Source organism: Pteronotus mesoamericanus, unplaced genomic scaffold (assembly GCF_021234165.1).
Source record: "Pteronotus mesoamericanus isolate MK-2021 breed Mesoamerican mustached bat unplaced genomic scaffold, CSHL_Meso_final contig_214, whole genome shotgun sequence".
NCBI classification, from domain to species: domain Eukaryota; kingdom Metazoa; phylum Chordata; class Mammalia; order Chiroptera; family Mormoopidae; genus Pteronotus; species Pteronotus mesoamericanus.
Window position 1 is genome coordinate 3,984,589 of NW_026555089.1, and position 18,697 is coordinate 4,003,285.

The 18,697-nt window shown below is 38.2% G+C and overlaps 1 protein-coding gene across 1 annotated transcript in view; it reads right to left on the reverse strand.

Annotated features, from left to right (window-relative positions):
* The window catches only part of TOP6BL (TOP6B like initiator of meiotic double strand breaks), a 50,619-nt gene that overhangs the window by 8,356 nt on the left and 23,566 nt on the right, over positions 1-18,697 (reverse strand). Inside the window, 8 exon segments of the mRNA XM_054570690.1 lie at positions 1,473-1,563; positions 3,701-3,811; positions 4,598-4,719; positions 9,249-9,351; positions 9,353-9,396; positions 11,163-11,313; positions 16,658-16,853; positions 18,280-18,351. Coding sequence (XP_054426665.1) covers positions 1,473-1,563; positions 3,701-3,811; positions 4,598-4,719; positions 9,249-9,351; positions 9,353-9,396; positions 11,163-11,313; positions 16,658-16,853; positions 18,280-18,351 — 890 coding nt within the window.

Here is an 18,697-nt window from a genome sequence, read left to right on the forward strand (position 1 = left end):
GCTACCCCCACACAGGCATAGCCATTATCAACATCCCCCACCAGAGATAAACCTACACTGACACATTATCATTCAAAGTTCATTTACATTAGGGTTCACTCTTGGTGTTATACATTTTATGAGTTTAGACAGATGTATAATAACATGTACCCACCATTATAGTATCCTACAGAACACCTACTCCTCTTCCTCTAACCCCTGGCAACCACTGATCTTTCTACTGTCTCCATAGTTTCACCTTTCCTCTCTGTGTAAGCCCTGTGTAAGGTCTTCATATTTTTCCCTCGAATCCTTCTGTGTGGTTCTTTACCTGGAGTTTCTTCACATGAATGAGCTGATCAGTACTCAGCTGAATACTAGAGGGAAGAGCTCCTGCAGATCTCCAGAATTCTCTCTCTGTGCAGCTCTCTCTTCCCTGGTACTCTGCCCTGAAAACTCCAGCAGCTTTGGCATCCTTGGACTTGCAGCTTCATCTTTTCAACTCAGGAAGACCACTAGACGTGGCCTGGATTCCCTCTCCCTGTTCCGTGGCCTCTGTACTTTCTCTAGGCAGTATGCTACGGCGATCACAGGGCTCACTGCATTTGTTTTCCATCTCTCAGGAATGACTAGCTCACACGACATCTGATACCCAATATCCTGAGAAACACTGTTTCAGATGTCGTGTCCAGATTTTTGTTATTTGAGGCAGGAAGGTAAATTCGGTCCCTGTTACTACACCTTGGCCAGAAGCCACTGTATAATAATTTCACCCTTAATCTTTTTTATTTACTCATCTTATACTTTAGTTCCAGAAAATTCAGCCCTACTGATCGGAGTGTAGAGAGTCAGAAAAATGGGCCTCAGTGGGAACACTACTACCAGGTATACCTGGAATTGAGATACAGAATTTCCCAGCTACAATTTTTCTCCACTCATTAGAGGATGCTATCACAGAATGAGATGAAGCTATTAGACCTTCTTGAGGGTAGAGACCCCAATGCAACTCTTTATCTCCAGCATCCAAGGTGAATAGATAAAAGTATGGGATTGATTAGGCAAAACTAAACATGAAAATTCTATCATATCATCAGCATTATAAGAGTAGTTGTGTGCTTAGCAATCTACATACATACAATTTTATTCAAATCTCACAATCACTTTAGATATGCATCAGGATACTAATAAAGAAACTGAGGCTTAGAAAAGTTAACGAGCTTCCATAGTAACACCACACAACTGGCTAGTGACAGAAAAAGAAATCAAGCAGCATCTAACAATGTTCTTAATCTCTATGTAATACTATATTCTATAAAGTTTTTCTAAACCACAGACTTCCTTGCTGAAAAGCTAACCTTAGATCGTGCAATCTAAAGCACCTGCACCTGCCCACCCTGTCTTCAGGACTCCCATACATCAATATGGAACATTTCCACCAAAGTACTTTTACAATTTACTTAACAAAGTATTTTACTCTACAATTACCTGTCTCCCCTCACATAAGCAGTGGTGAAGAACTCGGTGTTGGGTGATCTCATAAAATGATTTGTGCAGTTTGGTCCCAAGTTCCTGTGTGTCAGCTGCCTGCAAAGGGCCGGAGACAGAATGTGCTGAGTTCCAGGGCTGGCAACCAAAGGGAAAGTACCCACAGGAATTCCATACGTAACGAAGACAAGACAAATACGAAGGCAAACCAGTGACACCGCTCATGTCATGTCAGGAGTTTTTGTTTGTACCTATGGACACAGGAGAAGTAGAAGGGAGGCCTGAGATACTTGGCATTAATCTGGTAGTAGGAGCTCCTATATTTCTTCCAATTCCTGTTACCTAAGCGAGAGCTATCAAACAAGGTCTTTGTTCTCCCATCTCTATAGGAGATAAATATCCCAGAGATCCATCTGTTTGCACGGGGGTTATGTAAACTGCTCTCCTCTACAACAAGTTCCAAGAGAGCAGACATTCCACTGAACAATGGAGGCTGATATGAGAAATTTTCCTCGGTTAAGTCTTTTAGGGAGAAAAAGAACAAAACAATACAGTTTGCATACCTAAGGGATGGGTAACAGTCTCTACTTTTTAGTATAAAATTGTAAGATACCAGAGTTAAAGGGGACCAGAATAATCACCTAATACAACATACTTGTTTTACAGATGAGAAAACAGAAATTCAAAAAGAAGTGAGCAACCCAAGGTCTCACAGCTGGTTAGTCCTGCAGGATGACCACAGCACTGCTGATATATGCTCTCCTCACTACCCCATACTAGTCACGTGACCCGGAAAGCTGAAGCTATGATAAAATGCACTAGATTATAAAGGTGTTACATTCCTTGACCCAGCAGCTCCACTTACAGAAATTTATTTTAGGAAATAATTCAAAAGAAGCAAGACATCTGAAGTTATAAGCAATAAGACGCTATTTTTAAAAAAGCTTTAAGCTTTGGTCTCTTAGTGTGGTTGTTTTTTCCTTGAAAAGGGAGCCATATGAAGTAAAAAATATGTTACCAAAAGTACACAGGATGAAGGAATTCAGAAAGTTAAAGATATTTTAAAACAATTTTTATTTTTTAATTTTTTTAATAGATTTTATTTTATTTATTTTTAGGGATAGGGGGAAGGAGAGAGAAAGAAAGGGAAAGATATATTCATATGTGAGAGCAACATTGACCGGTTGTGTCTCGTGCCCCACCAGCCGGGGACCAGACCAACCCAGGCAAGCGCTTCGAATCAAAGAGATGACCTTTTGCTTTGTGGATGACACTCAGCCAACTGAGCCATGCCAGTCAGGGCATCAGAAAGTAAGAGATATTAACTGAAGCACTATTTATACTGGCAAAAAGAATGTAAACAACTTAAATGTCCATCATTACGGGAATGTTTTATTAAATTAGGTTAAACCGACATAATGGAATATCAGGTAACCAATACAAAACCTGAGACTGCTGAAACAGGGAAATGTCAAATTATATACGAATATAGACTACTTTGGTTACAACTATATAATGTATGCAATAATATGCAAAAATGTTAAAGTGATAAAGTTTATAATTTATAATTTTATATGTACATTATCTTTTCTAAAGAAAGTTTAAAAAACGAAGCCACAGGTATGGAAGCAATGTGTTATCTCACTGATAATACCAAATGGTCAGCGCACATTCCTAAAAGAAAGAAAATAAACTAACATTTATGAGAACCTACCATGTGCAACGCACTTGTACATTAAGCCCTCACCCTCATGATAACTCTCTGAGGTACTATTATGTTTTCCAACTTATAGATGAATCTCAGAGGAATTAAGTACAGGCCTAAATCCATATAGCTAGTAAGTAAATAAGCCAAGGTTTGAACTTAGACCTCTGATTCCCAAGCTTGTTATATATCATTCCATGCTGCCTTATGGCTGCCCAGTTATTTCCAATGTATTCTGTCACTGAGAGGTAATAGAGCATTCTTCAACAAGGAATTAGGAATCACTGATCTAATCCTAACTCTGCTCAAAACTAGCTGTGTGACCTAAAGGAAGTAAATTTTTTTTCTCATTTATAAAATAATATACACACCACTATCTATTCAACAAATATTTCTTAAAACACCACAGGCCTGGTACTATATAGGATCACAATATGATCTAATTCAATAATGACCCTAAAAGCACTGTACATGTTACCAAGGAAGGTAGAATGTCATTAAAACTGTGGCACTTTAAAGCGTCCCACTAACTTGAAGGGCCTGAAGGCAGGTCTTTCGGAAGCTGCGGCTTGTGCTGCCCGTCACGATACTCATGATGGAATTCACAGCCACTGAGAGTGAGGTCTGCAGCTTCTGATGAGCCTGGGCAACAAGACAAGTAAGGGGGAGGCCACAGTTTATAAAAATCCCAAGCTGCTGGCTCAGAGAATCCAAAGGGACCAAAGATTTCAGTCAGAGCAAGATTTCAACAATTTTTCCCCCTCCATCAATGATAGTTACTGAGATCATGACATGTGAAGGGCACTAAGGGATTGAAATAAGTAAAAAATGTTTTCTCCTTTCATAGGGATGACTCATTGACATAGACACATTCAGAAAAGACAATCAATAAGACACTGGACTATAAAACAGATACACTTATGATTTTAAAAGCTTTAAGTTTTGGTCTCTTAGTGTGCGTTTTTTCCCCCTGAAAAGAGGACAATGTGAAGTAAGAAATGTGTTACCAATAGTACACAGGATGAAGAAATTCAGGAAGTCAGGTAGGAATAGAAAGGTGTTGTAATGCTTATGAAACGGAGGAAGATGTAAGATTCAGTGAAGCAGCAGCTCCAAAAGCATGTGTAGGAAAGGGAGACCTATAGGTAACGAAGAGGTGGATTATGAGTCATTTCTCTCTACTATTTTATCCCTATGTAATCAAACTCACCTACTGGGAGATAAAACTTAAGCAAGCTGATTACAGTGACCCATCTCAGTTAAAGCTTGAGTTCCTAGGCTAGAGGCAGTGTACAAGATCAGTTCAGGGGAGAAGAGAGGAAAGGAAGAGGCATTAGGAAGGACAGGGTCTCGGGCCCTGTCTGCCATATATTCTAGCAGCCTTTTTCGTAGAGAGTAAGAGAAAGAAAATTGCCAATTTCTTATTACCTTGGCAGCTTGGTGAAGCTGCTCCAGGGCCTGGTCCACGGTAAGCTGGAGGGACTCTTGCACCACGCCGCGGCTCTCCCTGAGGGTGGCCCTGAGGTGAGCTGTGAGCCAAGTGTGGACTCCTAAAGGAAGCGAGAATGTTGGTAACCCTGAGTGAGCGTGACCACTTCAAGGCTGGTGTTCCCCAGCTAGTTTACTTCTGCTTATCCATGAATAATTACTTTTTTTAAGACAGAAAAACAAACCCAGCAACTTGCAAACTCACCCAATTCCTCCTTACAAATGAAAGAAAGCTCAGAAAAATTGAAGCGAAGATAACATTAATTTTGAAGAAACAAATGCAGGGTCCTCTTTAATTCAAATCAGAAACATAAATATGTACCACATACTATACACAAGGATACTGGCGGCTCCCAAAGGAGAGAGCATGCCTCCTGCCGTGTTTGCCCTACTGCGCCCCTATCTGAGCATCCCGTCGTGGCGAGCCACCGTTGTTGCCAGTGTGTCAATCCTTTCAGATGTGCTGTGGTTCAGACAGAGGTAAAACTCACAAACATGACTCAAAACTACTGTTTTAAGTTTCTTTTAAATGGGAAACTATCTCTCATAAAGTAACCATAGGCACCACCATTCAGCATCATTCAGAAAAGCTAACGTGGGAGAGTGAGAGGTGAAATACGCCATCCACAATAGCTAGCACTGATAATCCTGATGCAACACGGGATGACAAATTCACTCCACAGGGCACATGGAGAAATGCTTCTTGATTAATCTTTCTTTTTTCTGTGTTTTTCTACTCTCCCCTGGGTAGTCTGTTCAAAGGTACAATGGTGAAGCAACCTACGGATGGCTGGCTTTTCTCAAGGTTGCATTGAAAATGCAAGGCTGGAGAACATTTTCTGCCATGAGGCACCAGGATGCTTCACTGGAAGGAAGGGTAATATGAGATCTGCTCAACGGGGGTCTGGAACTGGAGTCAGGAGAACATAGATTCCAGGGTCCATTCTACTACCAACCAGTGGTGACAAAGTCACTTTACTTTTCTCACTTCGATACAGAAAATGGCTTTATATCACCTACTCTCATGGCTATTTTGTACAGATAACCTGGGATAATATATATGAAGTGATTTGAAATGTACATTGCAATATTCAAGGGGAAAATATTACTATTGCTTTGATGGTATCATCTGGATTACTATTTTCTACAGTTTGGTCCTAAGAATAGCTTCAAGAAATCAGTTAGAACCCTTTAAAAAGCAGGCATTTAATTAAAGAGCTACAAGTTCACTCCTAAAATTGCAGATACTACCAGATGCCTTTAACGGTATGGCAAAATAATGAGTTAATCATAGCAAAGTTACCATGACAAGATGGGCAGAAGGCCAATTGAGTGGTTTTTTTTAAGACACATGGAAGCAGACTGCAGTTCTGCACAATCTGTTTCCTAAAAGGAGCTCGAGAGAAAGCTTTCAAGGATATGAGAAAGAGGGGGAAAAGAAGATAAAATTACTGTATCTATATCCCTATATCTATATCTACCTGCCCTCAGAGTACATCTTCTTCAAAGCTTGGTCCTAAACTATCAGATGTATAAGGAAATTTTAAATGATGCTATTACATAGATTGCGACTTCCGGCCAAGATGGATGGGCAGGTAGAGACACTATGCCTCCTTGTACAACCAAAGGAAGGACAACAACAAATTAAAAAAAAAGTAACCAGAACTGCCAGAAAGTCGAACTGTATGGAAGTCTGACAACCAAGAAGCAAAAGAAGAAACATTCATCCAGACAGGCAGGAGGGTCGGAGACAGGTAGCCCCGGTGGAGAGGACACATGGCAAGGCAATGGACTGGACAGGCAAAGCAGTGGCTGGTGGACCAGACAGTCCCACATTTGCATGTGGATAAACTGGAGGAACAGCTGGGGAGCGAGGCAGACCATGCAAGCCATGGTTCCAGTGCAAGAAAAGAAAGCCTCATAACCTCTAGAGGTAAAGCCCTGTGGGGCTTGCGGTGGCAGGAGAAACTCTCAGCCTCACAGGAGAGTTCACTGGAGATACCCACAGGGTCCTAGAATGTACACAAAACCACCCCCCAGGAGACAGCACCAGAAGGTCCCAATTCCCTTGAGGGTAGTGGGGGAAGTGACTGAAAGCCGGTGGAGAGAGGAGCAAGCAGCATTGTTCTCTCCTGGACCCCTCCCCCCCACACAATGTCACAACCCAGCAACCTGGGTTGCCCCGTCCTGGCAAATACCTAAGGCTCTGCTCCTCCCAACGTAACAGGTGCACCAAGACAAAGAAATATGGCCCAAATGAAATAACAGATCAAAGCTCCAAAAATAGAACTAAGCAATGAACAGATAGCCAACCTATCAGATACACAGTTCAAAACACTGGTAACCTGGATGCCTACTGAATTGGTTGAGTATGGTCACAAAATGGAGGAAAAAGTGAAGGCAACACAAAGTGAAATACAGAAAAATATACAGGGAACCAACAGTAAAGGGAAGGACACTGGGATTCAAATCAACAATTTGGAGCAGAAGGGAGAGAGAAACATTCAACCAGAACAGAATGAAGAAACGAAAAGTGAAAAAAATGAGGAGAGGCTTAGGAACTTCTGGGACAACTTTACAGATTCCAACATCCGAATCACAGGGATGCCAGAAGGAGAAGAAGAAGAGCAAGATATTTGAAAACTTACTTGAAAAAATAATGAAAAAAAAACCTTCCCCAATCTGGCAAAGGAAATAGACATCCAGGTGATCCAGGAAGCTCTGAGAGTCCCAAAAAAGTTGGACCCAAGGAAGCACACACCAAGACATACCATAATTACATTACCCAAAATTAAAGATAAGGAGGGAATCTTGAAAGCAGCAAGAGAAAAGGAGACAGTTACCTCCAAAGGAGTTCCCGTAAGACTGTCAGCTGATTTCTCAAAAGAAACCTTACAGGCAAGAAGGGGCTGGAAAGAAGTATTCAAAGTCATGAAAGATAAGGACCTCCATCCAAGATTACTCTGTCCAGCAAAGCTCTCATTTAGAATGGAAGGGCAGATAAAGTGCTTCCCAGTTAAGGTCAAGTTAAAGGGGTTCATCATCACCAAGCCCTTATTATATAAAATGTTAAAGAGACTCATCTAAGAAAAAGAAGATCAAAAACTATGAACAGTAAAATGACAACAAATTCACAATTATCAACAACTGAACCTAAAACAAAAACAAACTGAGCAAACAACTAGAACAGGAACAGAATCATAGAAATGGAGATCAGAGGGGAGGGGGAAAGGGAAGAATAGGGGAAAAGGTACAGGGAATAAGCAGCATAAATCACAGATACAAAATAGGCAGGGGGAGGTTAATAATAGTACAGGAAATGGAGAAGCCAAAGAACTTATATGTACGACCCATGGACATGAACTAAGTAGGGGATGGGGGGTGGGGAGGAAATGCTGGGGGAAGGGGTGGTGCCGGGTGGCAGGGAATAAAGGGGAGAAAAAATGGGACAACTGTAATAGCATAATCAATAAAAGATATATAAAAAATAAAGATACTATTACAAAAAATTTTTTATCCTCACTCGAGGACATTTTTTCATTGCTTTTAGAGAGAGAGGAAGGGGAGAGACAAATATTAATGCAAAAGAGAAGCATCAATTGCTTGCCTCCTGTATGTGCCTGAACCAGGGATTGAATGCTTTGGGACCAGAGATCAAACCTGCAACCTAGCTATGTGCTCTGACCGGGAATCAAACCCACAGCATTTTGGTTACAGGACAATGCTCCAACCAGCTGAGCCATACTGGCCAGAGCAAAAGATACTATTTTTTATTAATGCAGTAATGTATTTCTATTTAATCCCATGCTGAATGCTACTTGAGATGCCGCAGGCCTTTAGAGTCCAGCTAAACAGAGGTGTTTAAACTATCACAGTATTACAAGAATGATAGATCACACTGGTTTCTGAGGAATCTGAGTTCATAAGGTAAGTTCAATAGGATTCAGAACATGGTATCAGACTTTATGTTATCATAAGGAAGACTGAATATGGTATTCTATTCCTGTTAGCAGATTTCAACAACAACAAAAACCCCAAAGATCACATATTTTAAGTCTTAAGAGGGTCTTTAGACTTGGAAGGGCCTTTGTTATCACCCAGTCTAACAATCTTGTGGTTAAATACAGGGTCATGCAAAAGTAGGTTTACAGTTACTCATATGGAAAATAATACAATAATTAATAAATACTACTACAAGAATAAACCATGACCCACTTCAGTCCAAGGAAATGTGTGGGGGGTGAGATTTGGGCATTTTTTAGAAGCTCCCCAGTTAATATACTGTGCAGCTAAGGGTGAAAACCACTCCTCTAAGCTAACATATTCTGTAGGGAGCATTATAGGAAGTGTCTGCTGATTTCTCGTCAACCAAACCTGGAAATGTCATCATTTAAGTGATGCTTCAGGATACAGATCTTTTCCACAGAGTATATAATTTAACTTTACTGAAGCAAGGCTTCTCTAAATAGAAATTCATTATTCTACAGAAATATATCTAACTCAGACATGTGCATCATATAAACTCTCTTTTTCTTTATTCCCTTAGCATTTAAGCACACCCAGGCTGGTAGCCCCATTTTCTTACACCTACCCCAGAGTTCCACTTGCTGGACTGGAAATTTGCTGTGGAAATCCACAAAGAGAATAAGCAGCAGAGTTTGTCGCTGAGGGTCCATATTTTGAGACTGATCCCCCCTCACTGGATTCCACCTGATAACTCACATCTGGAAGCACCATATCTAGAGGACAAGATATTACCTAGTATATTAAGGTAAGTAGAGCTCTCAAAATGCTAACTGAATAAAGAACCTGTACCTCAAACAAAGGAGGATCTGAGATAGATCTAAATGTGAATATTCCCTTCTCCTCCTCAATTTGTTTCTCCGTCCACATGATGGAAGCCAAATAATAGTGATTCACAGGAAGAACACCAAAGTAACAGCCAGGTGTGCGAAATACAAACCAAAGAGCTCTCCTTGGCATTCACTGGGAAGCATTTACAATTCATGCATTCCTTATGCAACTTTCTAAGGTAACTATTGTAAGAGGCAGAGGTCAGAGTCAAATCTGAGTCATAATAACAGCTATCTTGTATGGAATGCTGAGTACATGCCATATAACATTCAATTCTTTGCATTTAGACTTCACAACACTATGGCATGGGAACTATTGCGCACCTTTACAGACAAGAGGCACAGACAGGTTAAATACATTGCCCGACAGGAGAACCTAAGAGGTGAAATGGTTTTAGAATGACCCTAAAATCTGTGCTTTTAAGCATAATATTACATGATATTTGTATTCCCAAGTAATCTGATCCCCTATGGTCACTTCCTAGTACCTTGATCCTTTACAAGAGTCCTAAATTCCACCTAGATCCATGTAGAGAAGTACCTTGGGTTCCTAGTCTGTCCTTTAGAGTAAGGAATGAGTGAGATAAGGGGGCATTTTCTACATTATTCATTTCCAGAGTTAACTGAGAACATTCAAACATCACAAATTGACAAAAATAAAGGAAACCAACAAAGCATGAAAATAAAAGTGAGAGTGAAAAGAAGATATGAAGAGCCCTAGAGGTTTAAAAATCCTGATGACATGACTTCCTGTTAAGACCAAACATTCTTTCTTCACAAAACCACTTACCTCCAGAGTCCCTGTCCAAGGACACCATCCCTTCAGTCCACCCTCCAAAATACCTACTTACTTAAGAGAAAAGAGCCTTACTCTAAGGCTTACCTCCTAGGTGAAGGTTCTATCATTCCTCCTGAAATACTGCCCCAGCTCAGGAGGTTTCAGGCTTCTAGTGGTAATCACAGTTCTACAGTACCTCTCCCCTGGTGGCCATCTTCCTCAGGAGCCAACTGACCAGACTACCTTCCAAGTTTCACAGGACTCTAGCTAACAACAGTCAAGCTCAACACTGTAAACTTCCTAGACATCAGCTCATGGCTGCATATTCCTATTTGTCTGATTTGTTAGTCCAGTTTTAAGCATCCAACTTTTCAACATAATTCACCCTGAACAAATATTGGTTAGGCTCTACATGAATATTATAGCCAGGTTCTAGGTTTATAACTATGAGATTTATACTCCTGCCTTGCTTGTATTTATGTAGTATTTTAATTTTTCCTAAGTAATTTTAGGCAGATTTTCTCATCTCGTTAGGAAACATTTCTCTTCCATAATTCAAAAATGTAATTGCTCTCTTATTAACCTTTCTAAAACCCCAGAGTTGACAGATTAAGGTACAACAGAAACCTTCTGAAAAGTCCCTAGAAGATGAAGGCCACTGGCTACTTCAAAAGGACCAGAAATAGGGGAGGCAAAGAGGAAGTGAGAGGAGAACCAAATCAACATGTAATGGAAAAAGAGCTAGGATTTGATGGGGCATTCCCTCTAGACACCATTTGCTACACTCTAAGTGGACTCTCAAACTTATACCTGCTGTTTATTTCTTGATAGCCTCCAGTTTCCCTTATCCCTGGGCAGAGAGAGGGAGAGATACCTCTATCCAAACTGAGATCCAAATTGGGCACCAAACACAAATGGTATTTCTTCCAGTCAATTAAATAAGAGATATCATTGAAGATAGTAGTAACTGACTGTTCCTGGCTTGGCAATATCAGAGGCAGACCTGAAGGTCCATATAGAAATATGTATAGGTGCTAAAGAAAACTTCCAAACTTTAGGGGTTTTTTATGAATATGTATTCATTTGCATAGAACAAACATAACAGTACCCTTGTTCACATTCCCAGAAACAAACTAGTGTGCTAGGCAAGTATGTATTAAGCCTTTTACACACTGAAGGTACAGTGTCAGGTACCAGAGACAGATCCACTAGAACCTTCAGAAATTTATTCTGGGTTTAATGTGTGTGAGTTACAGGTACAATATTAGTACAATTAGTTATTTATTCATCCTGCTCATTTGATCATAGATTTGAGTGGCACCCCCAATTAAACACTGTTCTAAGTTCTGGGGATACAAAGATGAATATCCAGATTTAATGCCTATCTTCAAGTTGTCCTATATATAGCATGGGAGACACATGTAAACGTAACTGGAATACAGTGTGATATATGCTAGCATAGAAGTATATACAAAGGAATACTTTCCAGTAAGTATCTGAGTATATTTCGATTGAAAAGGAAAACTCCTTCTCACCTTCTCTAACCCTATAACCAAGACAAAGATGGACAGGCCTCTGAAACGGTTTCCTTGCTCTTGGTTTTCCATTTCCACTCTCATCCTTCCTCTAAGCCAAGGTTTCTCAATCTTAGCACTACTGATACTTTAAGTTAAATAAGTCTTTGTTGTGTGTGGTGAGGGAGGGCTGTCCTGTGCATTGTAGGATGTTAGCAGCATACCTGGCTTCTACCCCTCCCTCCATTCATGACAATCAAAAGTGACTCCAGACATTGCCAAATGTCATCTGAAGGCAAAATCACCCAGTTATGAGCCACTGCTTAACATTTTTGTCCCCTGGACCAAAGTAAGGACACTATATTTTTTCCTTTATTTTTCTTTGTTTTCATTTTTTTAATAGGATAAACACAAGGCACTGAGTGTGAAGATTAAAATTCTTACCCAGTGGACACTGGGGTGTTATGAAAAGCCACAACAGAACAAAGGTTGGCAGTGCCCATAAAGTGTCAATCACAAATCCAAGAACATGAGCTATGGCCAACACATTCACTGGTTAGAGCCAGGAGACTTTAAGGTGCTCAAACTCAAAATAAGAGTAAAGTATCTGAAGAGTCAAAATATGTGATTGTCTTTTAATTGGGTTAACCATTTACATTTAATAAGAATATTGCTATGGTTGGGTTTAAATATACCATACTGTTATCTTTTTTCATTTGTTCCTAGGATTCTATTTTCTTTTTTCTAGTCTTTGTATTCTATTTCTTTGTATTCTATTTTGGATTGGATATATTTCATAACTCTATTTATCCCCTTTTTTGCTTATTAGTTATAGCTATTTGTTATATTAATTTAGGGATTTTTAGGCTTTATAATATACAACTTAAAACTTATCATAGGCTACTTCAAGTGATGTTATAACAACTGACACACATACATTATGAAAATCTTTCAACAATATACTTCTCTTTCTCCCCTCCTCACCCTTATGCAATTGTCACACATTTTATTTCCACATGTTATAAGCCTCAGATGCTGTTGTAATTTTTGTTTTAAAGAATTATCTTTTAGGAAGATTTTAAAAATTGGCAAAATCTTTCGTATATACCCAGATAGTTACTATTTCTAGTGCTCCTCTTAATCTGAGTAGATCCAGAATTCCAACTGGTATTATTTTCCTTCTGCATGAAGGATTTCCTTTAACATTTCTTACAATACAGGTCATCTGGTAATGAAGTCTTTTGTATATCTGAAAAATTCTTTATTTCACCTTCATTTTTCAAAGTATTATCTCTGCATATAGAATTCCAGGTTAGCAGTTCTTATTTTTTTTTCTTTCATTACTTTAAAGATGTAGTTCCAGTTTCTTCTAGCTTACACTGTTTCCAATGAGAAATCTGTTAGAATTCTTATCTTTGTTCCACTATATATAAATGAATCTTTTTTACTTCCAGCTGCTTTTAAGATATTTTATTTATTACTGACTTTAAGCAATTTGATTATGACATATCTTGGTGTAATTTTCATCATATTTCTTATGCTTAGGGTTCATTAATCTTCTTGGATCTGCTGGTTTACAGTTTTTATCAAATTTGGAAAATTTGGGGACATTATTTACTCAAATATTTTACCTGCCCTCTCTCTCTTCAGGACTCCAGTTACACATTCCTGAACTAGGTCACTTGAAGTTATCCCACAGTTCACTGATGTTCTGTTCATTTTTTTAAAGTCTTTTTTTCTACCTCATTTTAGTTAGTTTCTATTGCTATGTCTACAAGTTCACTAATCTCTTCTTCTACCATACACAAATCTATAATTAATCTCATACATTGTATTATTGTTCCAAAATGGTAGTAATTTTCATCCCTAGAAGTTAAATTTGGATCTTTTACTTAATATAGTCAATTTCCTCTCTTGAACATAAGGAATACAGTTAAACCTGGTTTAATGTCTGTATTTACTAATTCTATCATCTGTGTCATTTCTAGGTAGGTTTCCATTGATTGATGCTTTCCCCTTCCTTATGGATCTTATTTTCCTGATTGTTTTGCATGCCCATTAATTTTTTATGGGATATCCAGCATTGTGCAGTTTACCTTATTGAGTGTGGAATATTTTGTATCTTATAAATTTCTTGATTTTTTTTTTCTGGGACACTATAGAAACAATTTGAGCCTTCTGAGTTTTTTATGCTTTGTTAGATGAGATCATACAAGCCTATAGGATAAGGCTAACTTTTCCCCACTACTCAGGCAAACCCTTGATGCCTTGTGAAATGAAGGTTTCTTTCCTCCCTGCCCAATAAGAACAGGAACTATTTCCAGCTCTGTGCACACTCTAAGGATTCTCCTCTGTCTGAGGCTCTCTCTGTGTCCATGCATTTCTCTCCTCTCAAGTACTCATTTCTATGAATCCTGCCTGCCTGGACCTCCCTGCACTTGAAACTTTGCCTCCTCAACTCAAGAGAGAGTCACCAGATGTATCCTTTCCCTGCATTGTAGCCAGAATATTCTCTCTAGAAAGTATGGTGGGGCAAGCATAGGGTTCGCTTTCTTGTGTAGCCTCTTTCCAGATCCAATGTCCTACACTACTTGTTGTGTACTATATGAAAACTGCTATTTAATGTAATTTGTCCATTTTTTAGTTGTTCAAAGTGGGACATTAAATCCAGTCTCTGCTATTCTATCATGGCTGGAAGTGGAAGTTTTTAACTCCTTGTGAGAAAATTTCATGGGCCTTTGATAGCTTCCTTGTTTTGTGGCCAAACAAGATACCTAGTTTGTCTTGTACATTTCTACCTTTGGCCTAGAGTCAGCTATTTCTCATTTTTAGTGACTAATGGTATTTAGAGAACACATTTTGGGTACTATGAATGCTCACTGATTCTAGGTTTTTTCAGTGCACAGAACTAAGAAATATATAATTTTAGAAGTCAGAAAAATTTGTGATCCACAGTGGTATTTTCAGTTCTACTTTAAGATTACTTTTTAAATGTTATGCTAAATTTTTTGGCTCCCAACCATGTTAACATAATTATTTATTTGCTTTATAATAAGTATACATACAATAATTTCAATATAGTAATACTAACATTATTACTAAAAATCAAGACACTGAATGAATTTTAAGAGTTCTCTGCAGTTCGTTTCACCCTTAGAGAATATTCCATCAAGAATGTACAGTCAAAACACTAAGTTCTAAAGTCAGCTGAATTAATTTTTCTTACTGTATGGATTATAACATTAATATAATTTATAGGTAAGTTCATTACCTTTTACTTTGAGGGATATTTTTACTGGGTATGTAATTCTAGGTTGATGATTATTTTATTTCTAGACATTAACACTATGATTCTACTACCTTCTTTCAGCATGAGCAAGTTAGCTGTCAATATGTTTCTCTTTAGAAGATAATCTGTTTTTCCCTGGCTGATTTTAAGATTTTTCTCTTTGTTTTGATCTTTTACAGTTATGGGTATCTTTTTATTTATCTTGCTTGATTGTTGAACTTTTAAATCTGTTTTAGTTGCTTCAGCCATTAACTCTTCAAATGTTTCTGCCCCATTTTCTCTCTCTTCTCCTTTGGGACATGAACTAGAGGTATATTAGACTGTTTCACTGTTAACCTCTATTCTGTATTTTCCATTATTTTGTCTCTCTTTGCTTTATTTTGCTATCTTATTTTTTAGTTCACAAATTCATTTAAACTGTGAGAAAATAAAGGCTTAGGCTGGTTGAGTAAGTTGCCTAAGTCACAAAGCCAGGTAGTGGGGATCTTAGCATGTACACCCCTGTGCCGTGCTCTAACCAAAGCATATACTATACTTACCTATGGAGAAAACTCTGAGGCTCTAAAATCTGTATATATAAATATGATCACTCAAAATTCAGGATCAAAATGTCTATATAACTGCTTGCCATTTTCAAAGGATGTCCCCTAGGCACCATAAACTCAACATGTTTAAAGCTAAATTAATCTTCTAACAGTCCTCAAATCGGTTATTTATTATTTGCATCTTGTTGACAGGATCATTATTCTGTTGACCATCCATGGAAATCTTTTTGAACAGCCTTGAGATTTAATTCATATATCATATCATATCATATCATTCATTCATTTAAAGTGTACAATGAAATGAGTTTTAGTATATTTGAGCAGTGGTACAACCATCACCACCATCCATTTTAGGACAATTTTATAACCCCCAAAATAACCTCTTCCCATCTAATTTCTGTCTCTATAGATTTGCCTGTTCTGGATACAGAAATCCTGATGTCAGCCTTAGCCATTCCCTGCCCCTAATCTCTCACTACTCCAACAACAAATTGATTACTTCATTATGTTGATTCCTTCCAGCAATAAGTCTCTTAGTCTCTCCTTTTCATACTCCACACACTTTTAATTCAGGCACTGAATATCTCTTGCCCAGTTCACTTACTTACATACTTACTGATTACTGACTTCTCTGCTCCATCCATCATGCAAAATGCTGCTAGAAACTCCTAAAACATTCAGTGGTTTCCTACTATACAGAAAATAAAGTTCACGCTCTTTAGTGTAGCACTCAAGATCCACCATATTCCACTCAAAACAACTCTTCCAGCCGCATCTCTCCCGCCTGCACCATTCATTCCATGCTTCAGTCATATCAGATATGAAATGAGTGTGGCATATGTGGCACATCTTACAGTTTTAAGTTTCTTGGGAAAATTCTCAAAGTTAGCTTTCACATTGGATTTTTGTTTTTATACAAATCATATTGGCTTTTAGACACAGAGTTTATATGCTAAAGGCTTTTCTAAAATTGGGACATAATAATTCATTTTCAAAGACAATTCTGTCGTGAAAAGGATATGGAAACTGAAGAAATTCTATTTGGCTGGTTGAAAAAGATCTTTGGGCAGGGACACACAGCAGCAGCCGGAGTCAGTGTCAGCTCTCCCAACAAGTCCGTGCCAGCCACATCACCGGGGATGAAAAGCATTACTGAATGTCCTAGAACAGGATGGATTCTGCTGCAGAGTAACTGAGTTGTACCTAATTTTGGCCTACTGTAAAAAAAACAGGTAAGACAAATTTAGCTTTTCCCTCTTAAGAAATTCTTTTAAAAAGCATTCAAAATTCCTCTTATAGTCTCTAGCATATGCATAACTATATAAACTGCCATATCGGTTTTGTTGGAGTTTATGATTCCCGCTCAAGGAATCACAAGCAATAGACGGAGTAAACAAACTGGCATTTCAGGAATGGTACCATGGCTCCTGCTTTTACAGCCACAAGTGCCAGTTTTATATTCTCAAAAATGTATTTCATCCACTGAAATTACTCTATGGTTCTAAGCAGATGTTTCCAAGATCATTCAAAGATCAGCATGGCTGAAGTGGAAATGAAGGAGGTTCTTAATCACAAATAACCTAAAACTGGTCTCATAGGAGTAATGAGAAAACATTAGGACACCTTTCTCTCCTAGAAAGAATCTAATGAAATTTAATATTTGCTTACTTTACAACACTCTTTTCTAAACACAAAAGAAATATTAACGGACCTTTTCCTCTCTAAATTAATCATGTCACCCAGGGAAATGTGTCCATAATCTATGATAACAAGATGTCTACCTATAAGGAATGTATGATACTAGAAGATTACTAAAGAAATATGTGGAGAAATATGTGGACATCTTTAGTAATCTTCTACATGGAGTGGTGGTTTTGTTTCCTGCACATATTTAAGAATAAAAAATATTCTAATCTGAAGTATAATTTTGGACATGCATAAGAAAACAGACTTAAAAACAATGAGCAGTCCCTTCAAGTCTTAAGGTCCTATGACTACCAGTGCTGTTTAAGAAGATATAAATGAAGGCAGAAACTATTGAATAAAAAAATAAATTAGTTGGATTTAAACATAATTTTTTTCTTGCTATAATTTCTGTTCACTTTGGATTCTGTGGTAGTTGAATAGCACCGAAGACAAGGCAAAATGTTCTGTCTATTCCACATTATATACCACATCCTCCATGGATTTTTTTGCAGTCTGAAGAAGGTAGAGGTAGGGACAGAGATAATTTCCAAACCTATGCAAAATGCTGATGCACAAACAATACACAAAGAATTCCTCTGTATTCACAGTATCTCTCTAGCCAAGAATTCAAGTAACTTTTTAAAAATTCAATCCTCTCTTTTTATGTCTAAATGGGATTGGAATTAGCAGGGTATGTTTTATTTCATTTACAGAAGAAAATAAGGCATAGAGAGGAGAAAGAACATGTCCTTGGGTCCATCAGAATATATTCAAAGAGCCATGAATAATAATAGTTTTCAATACAATTGGCTTAAAAGTTTTACTTTCACTTTTCTGACAGAGTATCTGACATCTGGCAGAAATGGCAAGTGAGACCATTTTCAATTTCTGCCACATTCATACTCAGAATGGGAGAGTAAAACATGGAGAGGGACAGTGATGCTTGCCCCTATTCACCTCATATAATGCTGACAGTTTACGACAAGAGCAATTCCATTCGACAGGTTCAAAGTAGGTTCATTCTCTGACCTGCAAAGCAAAGAAAGGCTAAGCCATATCTCAAAGATTCTAATACCAATTTCTGCCTGATACAAATTTTGATATATGACTATTACCACCCCCAGCGATTACTGGAATTCAGCAACCTATTAACCAGGGCTAAATGACAATTTTTAAGTTCACCCACTCTAGTGAAAGGGAAAGACATAGAAGGCTTAGATGAATCTATTTACTCATCAAAAGCCAATACAGAATAAGTGTAGGGGTCTCAGAATATTAGTTTCAAAGTGACTTTGGCTCAACGAATCAATCTTTGAACCTACTGGAAATAGGACAATAATGACTGAGAAAAGTGGTAGAGCCATGGATTTAAGGA